The following is a 15,803-nucleotide window of genomic DNA, read 5'->3' as shown; positions in this document are numbered from 1 at the left end:
CACTGACAGGGGGTTTCTGCTTCTGCTCACTTCGAGTTCACATTTATGGTTCTTTTCATATTTAAAAAAATTTTTTTTAATTGATTTCCGAGAGGCAGGGAGAGGGAGATTGAAACATCAATGATGAGAGAGAATCACTGATCAGCTGCCTCCTGCACGCCCCCCACTGGGGATGGAGCCCACAACCCAGGCATGTGCCCTGATGGGGAATCAAACTGTGACCTACTGGTTCAGAGGTTGATGCTCTACCACTGTTCCAGGCCGGCTGGGCTTTTCCATCTTTTTTTTTTCTTTTTTTTTTCCGGGTGGGGATGTGGGGGGAGTCAGAGCGTATCCTTCCTCTGTCTCAGCTCCTTTCACAGGCACCTCCTGGGTCCTGCCCTCTCCACCCGCCTGCTCCCACTTTCCCCTTCCCGCAGCTCCTGTGCTGCTGCCTTAGGATGATCCAGAAAGGGCAGCAGACGAGAGCAGAGGGCGGCATCCCGGGAAAGCTGAATCTGACTGGGCACAGGGCTCATTTCTAAGAAGAAAGCCATCACTGTGAACCTCATGAAGAGCTCTGCTTGGATGGACACCCTCAAAACAGGGGCGATGATCTGGGTGACTAGAAATGCAATGCATTTGCGTAAGTTTTATGAAATCCAATAGTGTGCCAAGATCAAGATGGCAGGAAAAAAAAAAAAAAGGCTGGGAAGGAATACAGGGATTCCCCGCTTCACTCACACCGGGGAAAAGAAGGTCCTTCTCAAAGGGAAGAAATGGTGTGGAGAACAGATGTGCAAATATGCCCACTCGAAACTTAAGATTTAAAAAGAAATTATAAGGAGAGGGCATGAAAATTTAATTTAATGTTCACCTTAGGTAATTTTGTGTCTTATTGTTCATGGCAATTACCATAAATCTGCATATCAATAAGCGAGAACAGATGTCAGTTGTTACAAGTGCTTGCCAATCAGGTCTGTTAGAAAGTGACAGATGGGTGGTTATAGAAGGTTCTCATAAGGCCCATTAGCACATTTGCAGCAAGTGTCTGTGGTGGAGGGTGGGAGACCGGCCTTGGGGTGTACGGGAATCCTTGTGGGTCCAGGATGGGGATGCACACCTTACACCTGGGCGGGATCTCCAATGTCAGGTTCTCAGCCTCCAGTACAGGTTTTTAAATACCTCTCCTCTTTCCACTCATCACAGATATTCTAAGACAGTCTTCTCTGGGAATGGGCCTCAAACTGATGAAAAGCATCGCCTTGTTGGTGTTTGAAGCAAATACCTGCACTCTATAACTTTATTGTTACTTTTAAAACGTAGATTAGATATTCTGAAACGGAACAACTAACAGCTTTACTGAGTGTCAGAAGTAAAGTGAAAGCTTTCTCTTGTTTATCAAAGGATACTTATTCTTTACTCTGGCCAGTGGGACTCCATGGGTTGGGCATGGTCCAGTGCACCAAGAGGTCAATGGTTTAATTTCCGGTCAGGTCACACGCCCAGGTTGTAGGCTTGATCCCAGTAGAGGCATGCAGGAGGCTGCTGATGTTTCTCTTTCTTCCTCTCCCTTTCTCTCACTCTCTCTCAAATCAAATCAAATCAATAAAAACAACAAAAAAGACACTCTGCAGCCACTGATTGCTTCAGAATCTCTATAATTTTCTAGTAACAATTCCTCACTCTAGAAAACACATTCTCCTGACAAAAGCAAACCACACTTACACACTTGAAATGTGATTCAGAATGGAGACACTTTTCCTGTCTCTGAACTTCTTTTTTTGAGCAGATTTGGGGCCCTCACTGTATTATTTATCTACAGCTTGCCCCTGTGTGCTACTAAGCCTGCTAAACCCTGGGTGTAGGGAGGTCCTGCAGCTGTACCTGTGCAAGCACACCTGCATTTGCTGAGACGCTGAGCCCTGCTTCCGAGAGCTCCGGTTTCAGGATCAGGTTGCAATGGATGTCAAATGTGGATCAGCCACTTACTTGCGCAGTAACTTTGGGTAAGTTTCTTCTCCACCACTCTAAGCCTCAGTTGCCCCACCTGTGAAATGGGACACTAGCAGTCCCTACCTCAAAGTTGTTTGATGCTTGGGGATTCTGTACCCTAGTCCATTTTATGCCCTTTTTGGTGCTATGGCCTCACATAACTTAGTTAACCTCTTCCTACTTCAGTTTCCCCAACTTCAATGTAGTAACAAAGGGTTGCTTTTGCCCTGGGCATGCTGTGAGGATAAAGGGCATGGTTATTTCAAGGAGCTATGTTAAAAACAAAGTTGTAAAATACTACTCTTGTTTTTCTAACAATCCTCTTTTGTTAAAAGGAATTAATGACCTTAAGCCACTTTTCCTTTGTTCCTTCTTCTTCACGAAAAATCCAGACTCTGAGCCCAAACTCAGGCCCACGTTTAGATTTCAGAAATTCATGCAACAAATAATTGAGTGGAAAAATAGATACGTTTTTTACTAGAAGTTTTGAGAGGGGAAAATCAACTTCATAGATGCACAAAAATTACCATAAAAGTATTCAGTTTACTAAGATTTCATCCCAATCTTTCTTCTTTAAAATTCATATTTAATAAAGATATCCTTTAATAAAATCATGGAACACATTTACAGTTACTTTTAGTCTGATAAAAAAAGTATAACTGATGTCTCATTCACTTTTAATGATTGCAACTATTAGTAACGTCTCTTCTAAAACTTCTTTTTCTGCTTCTTATTTTTAGATTTACTTTATTTTTCTCCTCCAGTGAGTGTTTTACTCATTTAAATGAGACATTCAGACTGTGACAAACCGGAGTCTCTCGAAGGGCAGAACGCCATGCCTGGGAGTGGTCCACAGCCACATACTACTGGTTTCCGCGATGATATTTCCCTCTCTTTGGTGAGTGTTCCATTCAGGAGTGACTGAACTTTACATCTGGAGTTCATGTAACTCTGAAGACACACAAATGGCATCCGAACTGTGTAGGTGCCCCTGGCACTGTGCCACAATCTCAACCACTCTGCGAGCATTTTAACCTCAGGTGGGTCTGGGACCCATGACCTCCGTGTGCCTTCATGGCCCTCCTCCCACGTGTGTTGCAGACCATCTGCACCATAATATGCGTGATGTTGTATGAACTAGCTAATTTCAATCCTCGACGACAATTTACCTGTGAACATACTTTAGTTTATATAATGTGTTTTTTCTTTTCTTTTTTTGGGGGGTCTTAGACGTAAAGCTAACACCAAAGTTCTTAATTAAGAAAGCTTTTAATTTAAGTGCCATTGGGAATGTATCCAAAAACATAAATTTGAGTTTGCCAGTTTATAAATTTGTTTACTCAAAAATAGTTGTGAGCACCTCTTGGTCCATCAGCCCAGGCCACGGCCTCTCGGACACTGATGATTCAGGTATGTCAGAGAGGTGAGGGAGGAAGGGGAGGCAGTCAGGGTCACAAGAGAGAGAGGCACCCCTCCCACATCTGGCGAGTTGGGAGGCTTTCTCTAGAAAGTGGCCTCTATCACAGGTCACTTTATAACACTGGGTGAGATGACTGGCAAAGACAAAAAGGAAGCACTACTTCTGGGAGAAGACAAAAGAGCAGCGGGCCATTGAACTTTACCTTATTTAAAAAAAAAAAATACCCTAAACCACAATGCTTCAAAAGATTATGACGATGACACAATTATGCTTATGAATGAAGGGCACCCTTTCCTGAAAACTCGCCCAGCAGACAGCCTTGACATCTACATCCTTAATACTATTCAAGGCAATGGTCCCCATGGACTGTCAGCATTTGGTTTCCTGGCCTGTGCCGACACTGGGTGCTGAACTTCATATATTGAAGGTTCAAGAATGGGGCATTTGGGGGAGGCCAGGGCATTTACAGAGTGCCTCAAATTAGCCATCCGATCCATGCACCTTCTAAGGCGACTCACAGATACCTGTTTGTAAATGAGCACGCGAAGCACGTGAACGCCATCCTGACTTGTGGCTGGTGAGCCAAAAAAGCACCCAGCTAACAAGTGAGGGTGCTCTGTCTGCCTGCCCGGGAAGTACGCTTGGCAGCAGCCTGGGGACCTGGTGACCTTCTCTGCGTAACTCAGCAGTGGGAGAGGGAGAGCCTGAGGCTTCCTCAAAGCCAGGGCCCTAACTGTGAATCTAGATGCAGCCATGCTTTCTGTAAGAAAAACAAACCTAGCATCGGTGGAAAGTGTGACAAACCTTAGCATTTATGTTAGCACTTGCAATCTGGAGGTTTTTTCTTTTTAAAACATAGAACACTTCCTGAGTAGTTTACCTATGCCACTCAAATTCCCTTCACAGAACTAAAAATAAATGAACCATTCGATATGGTTCTTGGCTCCAAGGCCAGCCTCCCAAACTGTATTCATAAAGATACTGATGAATGATTTAACTACTTATCATTTGAACATACATTCCCCCCCCCCCCCCAATAATCCAAAAGCTATAATTACAGCAGAATAAGCTGGCAGTGCCAGTAGATTGAGAGCCCAGTGACTGATTCTGCTTTATGTTTACAGTGGGCCAATCTGTCCCGTCAGACAAGCTATCATTAGCCCGTGAGGCCGCCATGAAAGGCTGGGCTGGTGATCACAGCACACAGGAGGGGAAACCTATGGAGAGTGTTTCCAGATCCATTCAAAGTGAAACAAGAAAAAAAAACCAAAAAAAACCAAGGGTTATGTATTTGGAAATAAAAAGAGAGAAAGAGAGAAAAGGAGTTTTCATCTTGGCAGAATAAGAAATCTGGCTTTTATTCTGCACATTTTTTTCAGTGTGTCCTTGATTAAAACAAACTGCTTGATTTTAACGGGCCAAAAACCTGTTCTTTTCCTTGCCCTTGCTCCCCACCTCTCTGGAAAGAAATGAGGAAAAAGCGCTCTCGCTGTTCCCTGAGGCAGGTGACCGGCACCTGTGTTCGGATTTCTTGCACAATCAGCCTTCCCCGCCCTGTGGGAAGTTAGGGGACCAGCCTGAAGGTGACACAGCAGGAGCGACCCGGCACTAGTCACCGCACCGCCTCACCACTGACACAGCTCATTAGGAAAAGCAACCCCTTCGCGGGCTGGCTTTCAAATCCAGCCACACTTTGATTTTCCTCAAGAACAGAGATGATGCTTTCACATAAAAGCGTCGGATGCCCGATTCTGTCAGCTGGGGGACGACAGTGGAAAAGGCACCCTGTTAATTGTCTGTGGCCGTCAGGGGACCGCAGACCATTACGGAGACAGGCCTGCAGCCCAGGCTTTCATTATGGAGGTCAGACCATTTTTATGGAGCGCCTATTATTAAAATTTTAGAAGGACGTTCATCATTTTGGCTTGCCCTGGATACAAGAACCTCGCTGGAAATTCCCCAGTAACCAATCCCAATTTTAAAAATAAGACAACGGGCGTACTACGCAGGAACGCTCTGTGCCCCCTCGTTACAACTGCTGGAAATGCCAGGGGCAGGAGGGCAACTCTCCCACCGCTGGTCTAATTTTAACACCCCATCCGGAGAGGGAGAGCAAAGAGGGCTGGTAATTGCTTTTGTTCTTCCTTGTCCCTGCTGCTGCTTTCCTTTGCTCTCTGATCCCCCTCGATTCAGACAACAGCACAGTCAGAGGGAAGGCGTGGTTCGCCACTCACCCGCCATCTGCTGAATGCCGCTGAAGGCGCCCAGGTTGCTGGAGGAGGTGGCCTGCTGCAGGAGCTGCAAACAAACAGAGGGAGATGCAACCGTTAACAAGCACCGAGGTGAGGGCCACGCGCCTCCCAAACTACACCAAACACACCCCGTTTCTGTTACGTGTATATAGCTGGTGGCTGCTGTCTCTTAATGGACTGGAGGTTCCCAGAGTCGGGGCTGTAAATCCATAGCACTGCCTGATCTCTATTAAGAAACACAGACGCTGGGGAAATTCAATAACATTGCTGCCTTAAAACAATTAAACAATTTACTCTTTTTAACAACCAGGTGTTCAATCTATGGAAGCCAACATGGCGGCATGACTAGCCCGAGCTCTCTGCAGTCTGGTTGTCACTGTAAGTCCTGTCAATCAGGGTTCATGCCTCGGTTCCTTCCACGTCCCTTCACAGCTCTGTTCCCTTCATCCGTCATTAGATGCACATGGAGCCACTGATTCCTGGGCCGACAGAGAAATCATCATGGTAACTACAGACATGACGTATCTCTTCACAGCCACGACTACATGACCAAGACAGTCCATTTTAACAGGGTCTTCACTGCAGTGAGAAATGTGTTGTCAGAACTTGGAACCATCTGGTGAGGCTGCACTTTGCACTCAACGAAGTCAGCGTCACCTTTTCCTCACGTGGAATCAGTGGATGCCACAAGGTAAAGGCATGTGGCTGATGCCCTAAAATGCTCTTTTATTGGCCCAATTGACTTGAGTTACAGGTTAACACTCAGGTGCTATGCTAATTATTTGACTGAATGTATTGATATTCTCTTTCGGTTAAGATTGATCACTAGAGACACAGTTTGTACACAAGGATAAGCTTCTAGTTACCTTCACTACTCAAAATGTACATGAATACAAAAAAGCAGAGATTCACACCAAATTTATTATTGAAAAGTTGTTACGAGCTTTGGAGGAAGAGATGGATTCACCATCTAAAAGAGAGTTTCCAGAATTTATTTGGAGCTCTTTGAAACAAAACGTAGAAGACCACCATTCCTTTGGTTCAATAGGAACAAAACTCCATGATAAGTATGACTCAAAAATAGGCATGTATCAGTATCAGTTCACTTGAAAGCACTGAGTAGAGTGTAGTATCAGTGGCCAATCAAACCAAAGATTTACAATGGTATCACAGGGATTAACTTTAATCGTTACCAGAAAAATGTCTCTATCGTTCTCTCATCCTTCTTGACTCTCATCCTACTTTTGCCTAGAGGTGGGCGAAAATAGGCTCATAGTTGTGAATACACAAAATAGTTTATTCTTGTATTATCATTAATTTATCAATTATTGTATTTATTTGTCTTATCATTATTTTTTATCTTAGTTATGATTTATCTTTTAGGCAATGATGGCTGGTAATATAGCCTACTTTTGCTCACCCCTGTGTATTACCTAGTCATCACAGAAAGAAAGAAAGAGAAACATACACACACAAAGAGAGAAAGGGAGAAGCCAGGGATCATCCATTTTAATAGAAAAGTCCCTTATTTTTATTTGATTACTGGTACTTGGGGTTTTCATTCTCTTGTGATTGCAACTCCTTACTCCTGCTATTAGGTGACATTTTGAGGAATTAATAGAGCCTACTGAGATAAGTAGGCTCAGGCTGGAGTGTCAAGAAACCACTTTCATGGTTTTCTTTCCATGAAAACCACTCTCTGGTGAGTCGGGCTCAGAAGCCACCCCTCAACACGGAGGCAGGGAATGCTGCAAAGGCCACGAGCCCTTGCAGACATAGACTTGCAATTCAGAGTAGGAGAAAGAATAGTAAGGAGTGTATAGAAACATGTGTCAGACATGAGAACGGGCTAATTCTCTTCCAGGGTACAGAAATCACTTGCATTTGTGACTCAAGAAACAGCCAGAGACTTCTGCACACCATGGGGCATGGAGCTGTGCTGCGGACCAGGGACCTGCACATGTATGTGCCTTGGTTTTTGGAAACGGTGGAGTGGGAAGCTGGATTCTTAGAAACCATGACAAGGTGAGCTGACTTCAATCTCTGATAAAAAATTCTTGTATATACCACTGAACAGATGGACTGTGAACATCTGAAAAGCACAAGTTTGTGAAAAACTAATTATTAAGTCAGACTCATTTCTTTTTTCATGACATTTCTACACTGATCGGACCAGAAGAATTGGCAAGTCCTGTATAGATTTTAGCAGGACACCTGGCAAAACCTCCCATGTGCCTTCCTCGAGCAATGGCCTGAAAATGACTGCAAATTCAGTCAGTGGCTTTCATGAGGACTCATATGAAGACCGGAGAAGCTGGCTTCTCCTATATTAATCAAACACGCACTAGAAGCTATTATGTGCAGGACCCAGTGGGCACTGGGCAGGCATTCGGGAATAAAGGCATAGGAGCTAGGTCTCTTCTCTGAGAAGCAACATGGCAAATGGAGAGAACACACAGAAGGAACACACGGAGGGAACACACTGAGGGAACTCATGGAGAGAACACATGGAGAGAACACACAGAGGGAGCACACTAAGGGAACACACAGAGGGATGCATCCCTGGGGCCAGCAGTAGCACAAGCCTGGGGCAAGTGATGTTACCCATTTGAGTTTCTCTTTTCTCTCCTCTACAGACAATTGTTCTGACCTGTCAGGGCCCAGGGAGGACCGTTTGGCAGAGCAGTACAGGTTCTGCGATCAAGCCAGTCTAGTGGATGATACAATCTTGAGAGGGACAGTTAGGTCCAATGACAGAGCTAGCACACAGATGAACACATACATACAAACACAATGACAGAGGCTGAGAAAAAGGCCCAATCTCACAACATGAAATTCTATTAATAAACGAGGAGACCAGCCTTTAGGTTCCAAAACAGAAAAATGGAGTAGGGTAACATGGTTTGGCAGCAGTTCAAGCAAAGATAAATAGGCGTATAACTGCCTTCCGTGTTACGACAAATGCCACTCTCGAGCTACATTAAGAGATTTTAGAGTCCATGCTAACAGCCACTGCCCTGTGCTATTTAGGTCTCACCAGGGGAATTGTCTTAACTTCTGGTGATGATATTTAACAAAGACACTGACAGAGTGAAATGGGAAAACCAAGAAAGTGAAAGCTTAGAAACAATGAAATGTGAGGGATGACTGAAAGAATTGGGTCGATGTGGCCTGAAATAGAATCTAATTTTTTGGTATCTAATAGATAAAGTAAGAAATATTTTGTCTAGTCAACGGGGGAGACCCAGGGTCTCCAAAGGAAAGTTCCACGGGGACTCCAGTTGAGGTCCTGACATGGAACGGAGGAACCTCTGAGGCAGTGAGCACTCCATCCACAGGTGCCTCAGTTTCCTTAACAAGTCTATCCAGCAGAATTTTATGATGTCTCTGAAACAGGGATTAGAAATTTAGCTTTGGGGGACTGTGCTCAGTCTATATCAGTCAAGAATTAGTCATGTGCTTATGCTAATCCACCTAACATGGAAAAATATCCTGCATCAATGCTGAGTTCAATAATTCCCCGAGATCCAACGTGTCCCCCAAATGAATGCGTTAGCATACTCAGGGGACCAGCAGGCTGTAAGAGATATAGTGGGCATGCTCCCCTCTCTCCTGGGGACCACGCACTGACTGGCCTCTTGCACTTACCGCCAGGTACTGTGGGGTGAGTCCGCCCAGGCCCGTCAGGTTCCCCCAGGTGGCAGTGTTGAGCTGTTGCATCTGCTGCGCCAGCTGCTGTTGGAGGCGTCTTTGCTCTTTGTCCTTCTGAGTGTCAGCGAACTTCACCACGATAGGTGAAGAGCAGCCCTGTGGTCAAACACAGCGGAAAGTGAAGAGGGAGTTACGGCCTGGTCCAGTCCTCTCAGCAGACTCAGCCCTGGGTCTAGCTTTCTGAACTACCCTGGAGCACATGGAATGGTTTTAAAATGGTTTGATATTCCTTCTTCTTCTCTGGAATAGTACCATCAACAGAAAATTCCAGATACTGTCATGGGTTTCCTTGGGGATCTGGTGGTCGATGGAGCCATTGGCGCTCTTGCTCAGGTTACTAAACTGCCTTTCCTTCCTTCTTCGTGCGTCTTCCTTCAGCCTTCCCAGAGCCTCCTCAGAGACAACAGACCTTATCTGTGTTCTTTAACTAACCAGCACAGTTCACTTGTCTGAGAGATAGACCTGTTTTGTGTGTCTATCTCTTTTCACATGTGAGCAGGGGACAAGGAAATTGGAATTTTCCCCAATTTTCAGTTTCTGTATTTTTTAACTGTGGAACTGTGGGAATACTACTGATCCAGCAATATAACTGGGAGAAGAAGATTTGTATTAGAAACACGGATGAAGGGAGGAGAGAGTAAGAGAACATGGGCCTTGACCAACATAACTGTTCCCATGTTTTCAGAAAGGTCTCCCTTCCGGTGCCACATCTATGCTATCCAGTCCCTGAGCTACTCTGAACCAAAACATTAGCAGTATGGTCCAGTCCGAGGAGATACCGGATAGCAGGAGGCAGCATCCACTTGGCTTCTTTTTCTAACAAATCTCACCCTTCTAGGTGCTTCTCTGTTTTCATTCCTTTAAAAGGCAAGGAGTAGGGGCAGTAAGCAATGGCTACGGGTTATAAAATAGGACAAGTTCATGTTTGATGCAGATAAAAATCATAGGAAAGTAACTCCTCGAGGCATGAAGAAGACCTCCATTAGAGACCTCCGTTTAGAAGCCCTGTTAAACATCTGCATTTGGTAAACATCTGCAGAAACATTTCTCCTCCCTCCCTACTCTTTTGTCCTCCTTAGTATAGCTTGTCTACACATCTCATCACAATTAAAGTTATTAAATTTTGCTGAGGTAAAAAGAATTTCCCCCAAGTGTTTGAAAAAGAAAAACAAAAACAAAACTTTACTGAAACTCAGCATGATACCACACCTCTCTCACTTCTCTCAGAATTTTATTTTCCTACTTAAGTGGAGGTTTCCTTTCTCTTCCCCTGGGGCCACTTTTCTTTCTCCTAGAGAACTCCCTTGCATTTTTTTCTTATCACCTTGGGTAGTTTATGGAGGAGGTAGCTATGACTACATGAGGCTATCATGTCTGTATTACAAAAAAAAAAAAAAAAAAAAAAAAAAAAGGGAGAAAAATGAGGTGACTGTTGAATTTCCAGCGTATCAGTCTTTAGCTCTGGTAGCAATAGTTAGTCATAGGACAGAATGTTAAATGTCAGTAAATTGCATAAAAGTAGTATTTCTTATTTTCACCATTAAAAAAAAAAACTATGCTTCATTTTTCTTCATTGGCTCCATATTTCAGCACTTAATTCCTTAAAGAGGGCAAAATATTCTGAAGATGAAAATTATAGAGACAAAGGGTTTTGCATGGAAAAGGATTATTATTACTTTATCAAATTTGTTCCATAACAAATTATAGCATCTCCTCCTAGAAGTACATTCACTGTTGGTTTTTTTTTTTTCTTCCTTAAATACCATAAGAGGATATAAAAGTAGAAAATCAGGCCAATGATTATAGCAAAAAATTACTTGTTTAAACCATGACACCGAAAAATGGGATAGGGAGAGATTGGAGGAAAGTAGAAAAATAGAAGATACAATATTAAAAGATCAATTATTTTTAAAAACATGTTCTTTTAAACTTTGACATTCACATCATTTTGAATTCGAATCTCTTAGATGACACATCTTGGTTAAAGATGTGAGCCAGAGCCCTGAAAATAATGTAATCTGTTAAAAAAAAGAAAATAAACTTCAGTTGTATGACTCTAATGTAACTGAGTAATGTCTAATTTTCCATTTAAATGCCAATATTTTTTAATTAAATGAGACATTTAAGTGTCTGAGGACCCTCTTCTTTAAGCATGGATGTCCAGATTTCAAACAATTGCACCAAATTTGGTTTTTTATAATAGATATCCATAACTAAGGATCAAGGGCTCTTTAAGAATCAGCATCCCCCCCCTTCTCTATTGCAGAATCTTTTCATTTTGAGAGCCCATGACTTCTGCGCTCGGGCTCATAACCAGTAGTGCTTCCTTTCCTCATGCTCTCCCTCTGCTGCGACTCTGGGGGAACCAGAGCCCCTGCCAGCCCCTCTGGGGCTTTACCAGGGGGCTCTGAGGAAAGCAGCTGGGGCGGCAATGTTTCCAGCAGAGAGGAACAAATTTAGACTAAAAAATGATCTAAGATGAGACCAATTTAGGTACAAGTCACTAAACTACAGAAAATAAAAATAATTAAGAATGAAGCACATACATGGAAGGTAATAAATACAGGTAAAGACTTTCTTTTTCCTGATGATACTTTCATTTTAATCTCCAAACTGGCATGAAGCTGGAAACCAGACTGATCCAGAATGATGGAGCAGCCCAAGTGAGGGGGCTGGGTTTACAAAAACTGTCACATAGGAAACTGCAGGCTGTAAAGACTGGCTCCTAGGTACTTCAAATCCCGCTAATTATCTCCTACTATCATGGCTGATTTTCACCTGAGCGTGCCTTCAGGTAGGGGGTGTAAGTGTCTTAAAAATGCATTGCACTGAAAGGAAAACACAGTGATTATATAAGATATGTTAGGAATATCAAAGTCAAAATGAAGTTCGAAAAAGACAATAGGCTGTGCAATGCTGATATCAAAACTTAGAAAAGTACAGTAAACACTTAATGACAATGCCATGCACACTCATCCCCCCTCCCTTCCCACCCATCCTTTGGCTCACTGTAAAAATATTGCCACAAAACATGACGCATAATGAGCACTTAGCTCCCAGCATGCTTTGGGAGATGCAGCATTGCAAAAAAACAACAAAAAAAACCCCAAAACAAAACAAACAAAAAATAAACTCCCCAAAAAATGGAGGCCAAAAAAGCTCAAACAATCAATTAATAAATTTTTGCTAATTAAATAAAACTGAAAATATTTTCCCCCCCAAAGATAAAAAAACATAACTTCAGATAATGCCACAAGGCCACCTGTGGAAAAGATCACCCATACACAGAGATACAGTTGTACATAATACAGCAGCACATGCACTCCCAAATGATTCTATCAGACAGTACAGAATAAGTAACAGCATATCACTCTTGGAATGCTTTTGTGCAAAATTCTGAAAGGCCATGACCCAAATCACAGACTAGAAGCGGAGAGCCATCTATCTGCATTGGCGGGTAAGCACCCACACCAGCATCTTTATTTTCCTTGAAAGCCACTATCTCTCATTAGAAGACCAAATTTGAGCCTTGATGCTTCTGGATTATTGGTCATTTTTCAGTAAGGGAAAAAATTTAATTTTTCAGGGGGCTCTCATCCATGAGCGTTTTCACTGGTTAAATGAAGTGGGAGAAGTAGTAACTTTCTCCAACATTCTTGATGCAAAAACACAATTTGTGTAACTAAAGATAACTTGATCCCACATTAAAAAACAACCACAACACACAAAAAGAACCCCGTGAGTTAGCACAGGGCAAATTGCAATTTGGAGTGGGGGTTGTTCATGCTTAATCCGTACCAGCCCTGGGCTGAGAAGCAGATGGGACCCTTTGGGTGTAGAATACTACTTGGCTTCAATTGCGTTGTGACTTCACATGGCAGGCCCTGGGCCACTGCAATAAAAGGCTCAAAAAATAATGGGAGCAGGCTTTCCTAAGTCCATTTCAAGCCATTAGGGGGGAAATTCAGAGAGAGCAGGAGAAGGAGAGAAAAAGAGTATGAATGAATGAAAAGAGAGGTGGTGAGAGTTTAAATCTGTGATTGTCATGGGAACAATCCACACAGGAGAGAATTGCGTTACCATTCCCCATCATTTGCACAAAGAAAACAAAGAAAGGGCAGATGATACAGTACCTCCATGGTCTGAGACTGATGCATGGCTTTGATTGCATTCTGTGCCATTGCCCTTGTAGAAAATGTGACAAACGCACAGCCTGTGGGAAACAAGGGGACAGGGAGCAGGAAAGACAAAAAACAACAAGACAAAAGGGTTGGACGCTTGTTAAACCAACACGGTCTACGAGAACTGCCACAGGACGACACTGTTCTCAGTAGTACATAAAATAAACAACTCCTCTCTTTGGTTTTACCATAGTCTGCTCTTTACGCACAGTGCTGACTTGCTAATCTGACCAGAGTAGAAAGTTCTGATTGATTAGTTTATTTTTAAAAAATGGAGATGAGGAGAAGGAAGTCGGGTACCCTTTTTAACCACGGGTTTGAAATGAGCAAGATCTCGTTAACGTTTTCTAAAATAAAAAGTTGCTCTTTCACATTTTCTGTCTGGTTGATTACCTTTTCTTAGGCATCCACACATTAGGGCTCTGGATTTCAAATTTTAGCATCGACTTTTAAGCAACAAATAATAAAACCATCACTCCAAGGACAAACTCAAAATGTCAGCAAATAAATATATCTAATTTCTTCTGGATAGTTAAAAAGTATACGTGTAGAAATATACATTGCTGCTATACAAATGCAAACCCATATACCAAATCCTGTGCAAACTAGTATGTATTAATTATGAACTAAAACAAATGCTCTATTACTCTAAGGTTCAACAGTGCATATAAAGCAAACATTTTAAATTAGCATTGAATTTTTTTACTGTATGGAATCATCATGGCTTTTGGAAGTTGTGACTTTCTGACATATATCAGCAATCTGACCTACAATCTAACATTCACAAGACAATGTGCATTTCTCTGAATGTCTCCTGTGAGGCCCATCGAACTTTCCATGGCTATCTTTTTCTCGTTCTGAAAAATAACTAGAATCTACAGTGCCTGGCCCCGCTCCTCATCACAGTGTTGGCTAGCATGCAGGCCACCACTCCAACTACACGGCTCATTGCCCTTTGCACTAATAAAAACACTGCCTTCTGAAATTCACATTTTATTCATCTTGTACCCTTGGGCTTTTAAGAGAAAAAGACTGTGAAATTAATGCAGATTCAGGCTGATTTTATAACAAAACCACAGCACACTAAGATCTGAGCTAAAGCAAGGCAAACTTAGTTCACTTATGATCTCTAATGACTATAAAAGTGCATTGATTTTAAGCTTGTTTAGCATTGCACAGTTTGAACTTGGGTATCAGAGAATAATTTAGTGTTCCACTCAATTAACTCAAAACTTTACTATTATTACTACTTAAAAGATTTCCACATGAAGCAGATCTGAGCACTGAGAGGCTAAAGCCCATCGTCATCTCAGATTGGATCCAAGAAAGAGGAATTCTGACATCGATAAGGCAGATGGCTGCCCCTTTGCCAGCCAGCCAAATGGAAGGTCCTACGTCTAAACAACCAGTGGATTGTTTGGTTTATGTAAACCCACTGTGAGCCATAAACCATATTTCTTCTTTTGTTCTGCATGTGTACCTGGTGAGATTATCAAGTCAATACTGTACTAGCACCTTTTAATCAAACATCAATGCCTGCCCATTAACCCCAAAACACAACAACATCCAGTCATAAAATAAGTCAATGCATTTTTTTTTTTTTTTGCATTATGCTGTAATTTTTAACACACAACATTCTCAGTGCATGGGAGATTCATCTAACATCCCCCTCCCAGTTGGGTGGGCCTTCTGAAGCCTGAGAGTAGCTCCGTATGAATGCTGAGCTGTTTCATATCGTTCTCTATTTCAACATGCTGCCCGTGCCTACACTGGCTGCAGGTTCTGTCATCAATGAAGGCCATTTGGCAACCTCTCTAAGGCACCTGCATGATGGGCGGAATAGCGTGTGAGGCAGATGACAGCACCTGTACTGGCTTTCATATTGAGACTCAGCTCTAAAATAGCAGAGTCCCAAATTTACCATCCATTTCAAAGTCATACCTCTTCAAAAACATTGTCATTATTAATGGAGGAAATAACACGAACAGATTTTTCTTTTCCCATGTTTTCTTTATCCTGAGAGTACAATGGAGGCAAAAGCAAATAATCTAATGGAGGCAACTCTGAAGCCATGCGAAGCCTGGACTAACTGCTCTGAATAGTCAGGAAGAGCTGTGTCATTCACTTCATTTGCTCTTATTATCCAGGGACATGTGCCCAACTGACAGTTTCCAAACAGACGAATGCATAAAAAAACACATATAAAATGTCAACAAAAATCATAAGGCACAGTTTATGCATTTACTACAATTTCAGAACAAATTG

General features: G+C 42.6%; 1 protein-coding gene across 12 annotated transcripts in view; it reads right to left on the bottom strand.

The window, feature by feature from the left end:
• CELF2 (CUGBP Elav-like family member 2) overlaps positions 1-15,803 on the bottom strand; it is a 534,510-nt gene that overhangs the window by 46,232 nt on the left and 472,475 nt on the right. For all 12 annotated transcript variants that reach the window (XM_045588688.1, XM_036407861.2, XM_036407878.2 and 9 more), the window contains 3 exons: positions 13,491-13,570; positions 9,295-9,453; positions 5,629-5,692 (listed from right to left, as the gene is read on the bottom strand). In XM_045588688.1, the coding sequence (XP_045444644.1) occupies positions 5,629-5,692; positions 9,295-9,453; positions 13,491-13,570 (303 nt within the window). The remainder of the gene's footprint in view (positions 1-5,628; positions 5,693-9,294; positions 9,454-13,490; positions 13,571-15,803) is intronic.

The sequence above is a fragment of the Pipistrellus kuhlii genome, unplaced genomic scaffold, assembly GCF_014108245.1.
Source record: "Pipistrellus kuhlii isolate mPipKuh1 unplaced genomic scaffold, mPipKuh1.p scaffold_m20_p_1, whole genome shotgun sequence".
Lineage (NCBI taxonomy): Eukaryota > Metazoa > Chordata > Mammalia > Chiroptera > Vespertilionidae > Pipistrellus > Pipistrellus kuhlii.
The sequence above is the reverse complement of the archived record's forward strand: the minus strand, read 5'-3'. Positions and strand labels throughout refer to the sequence as shown.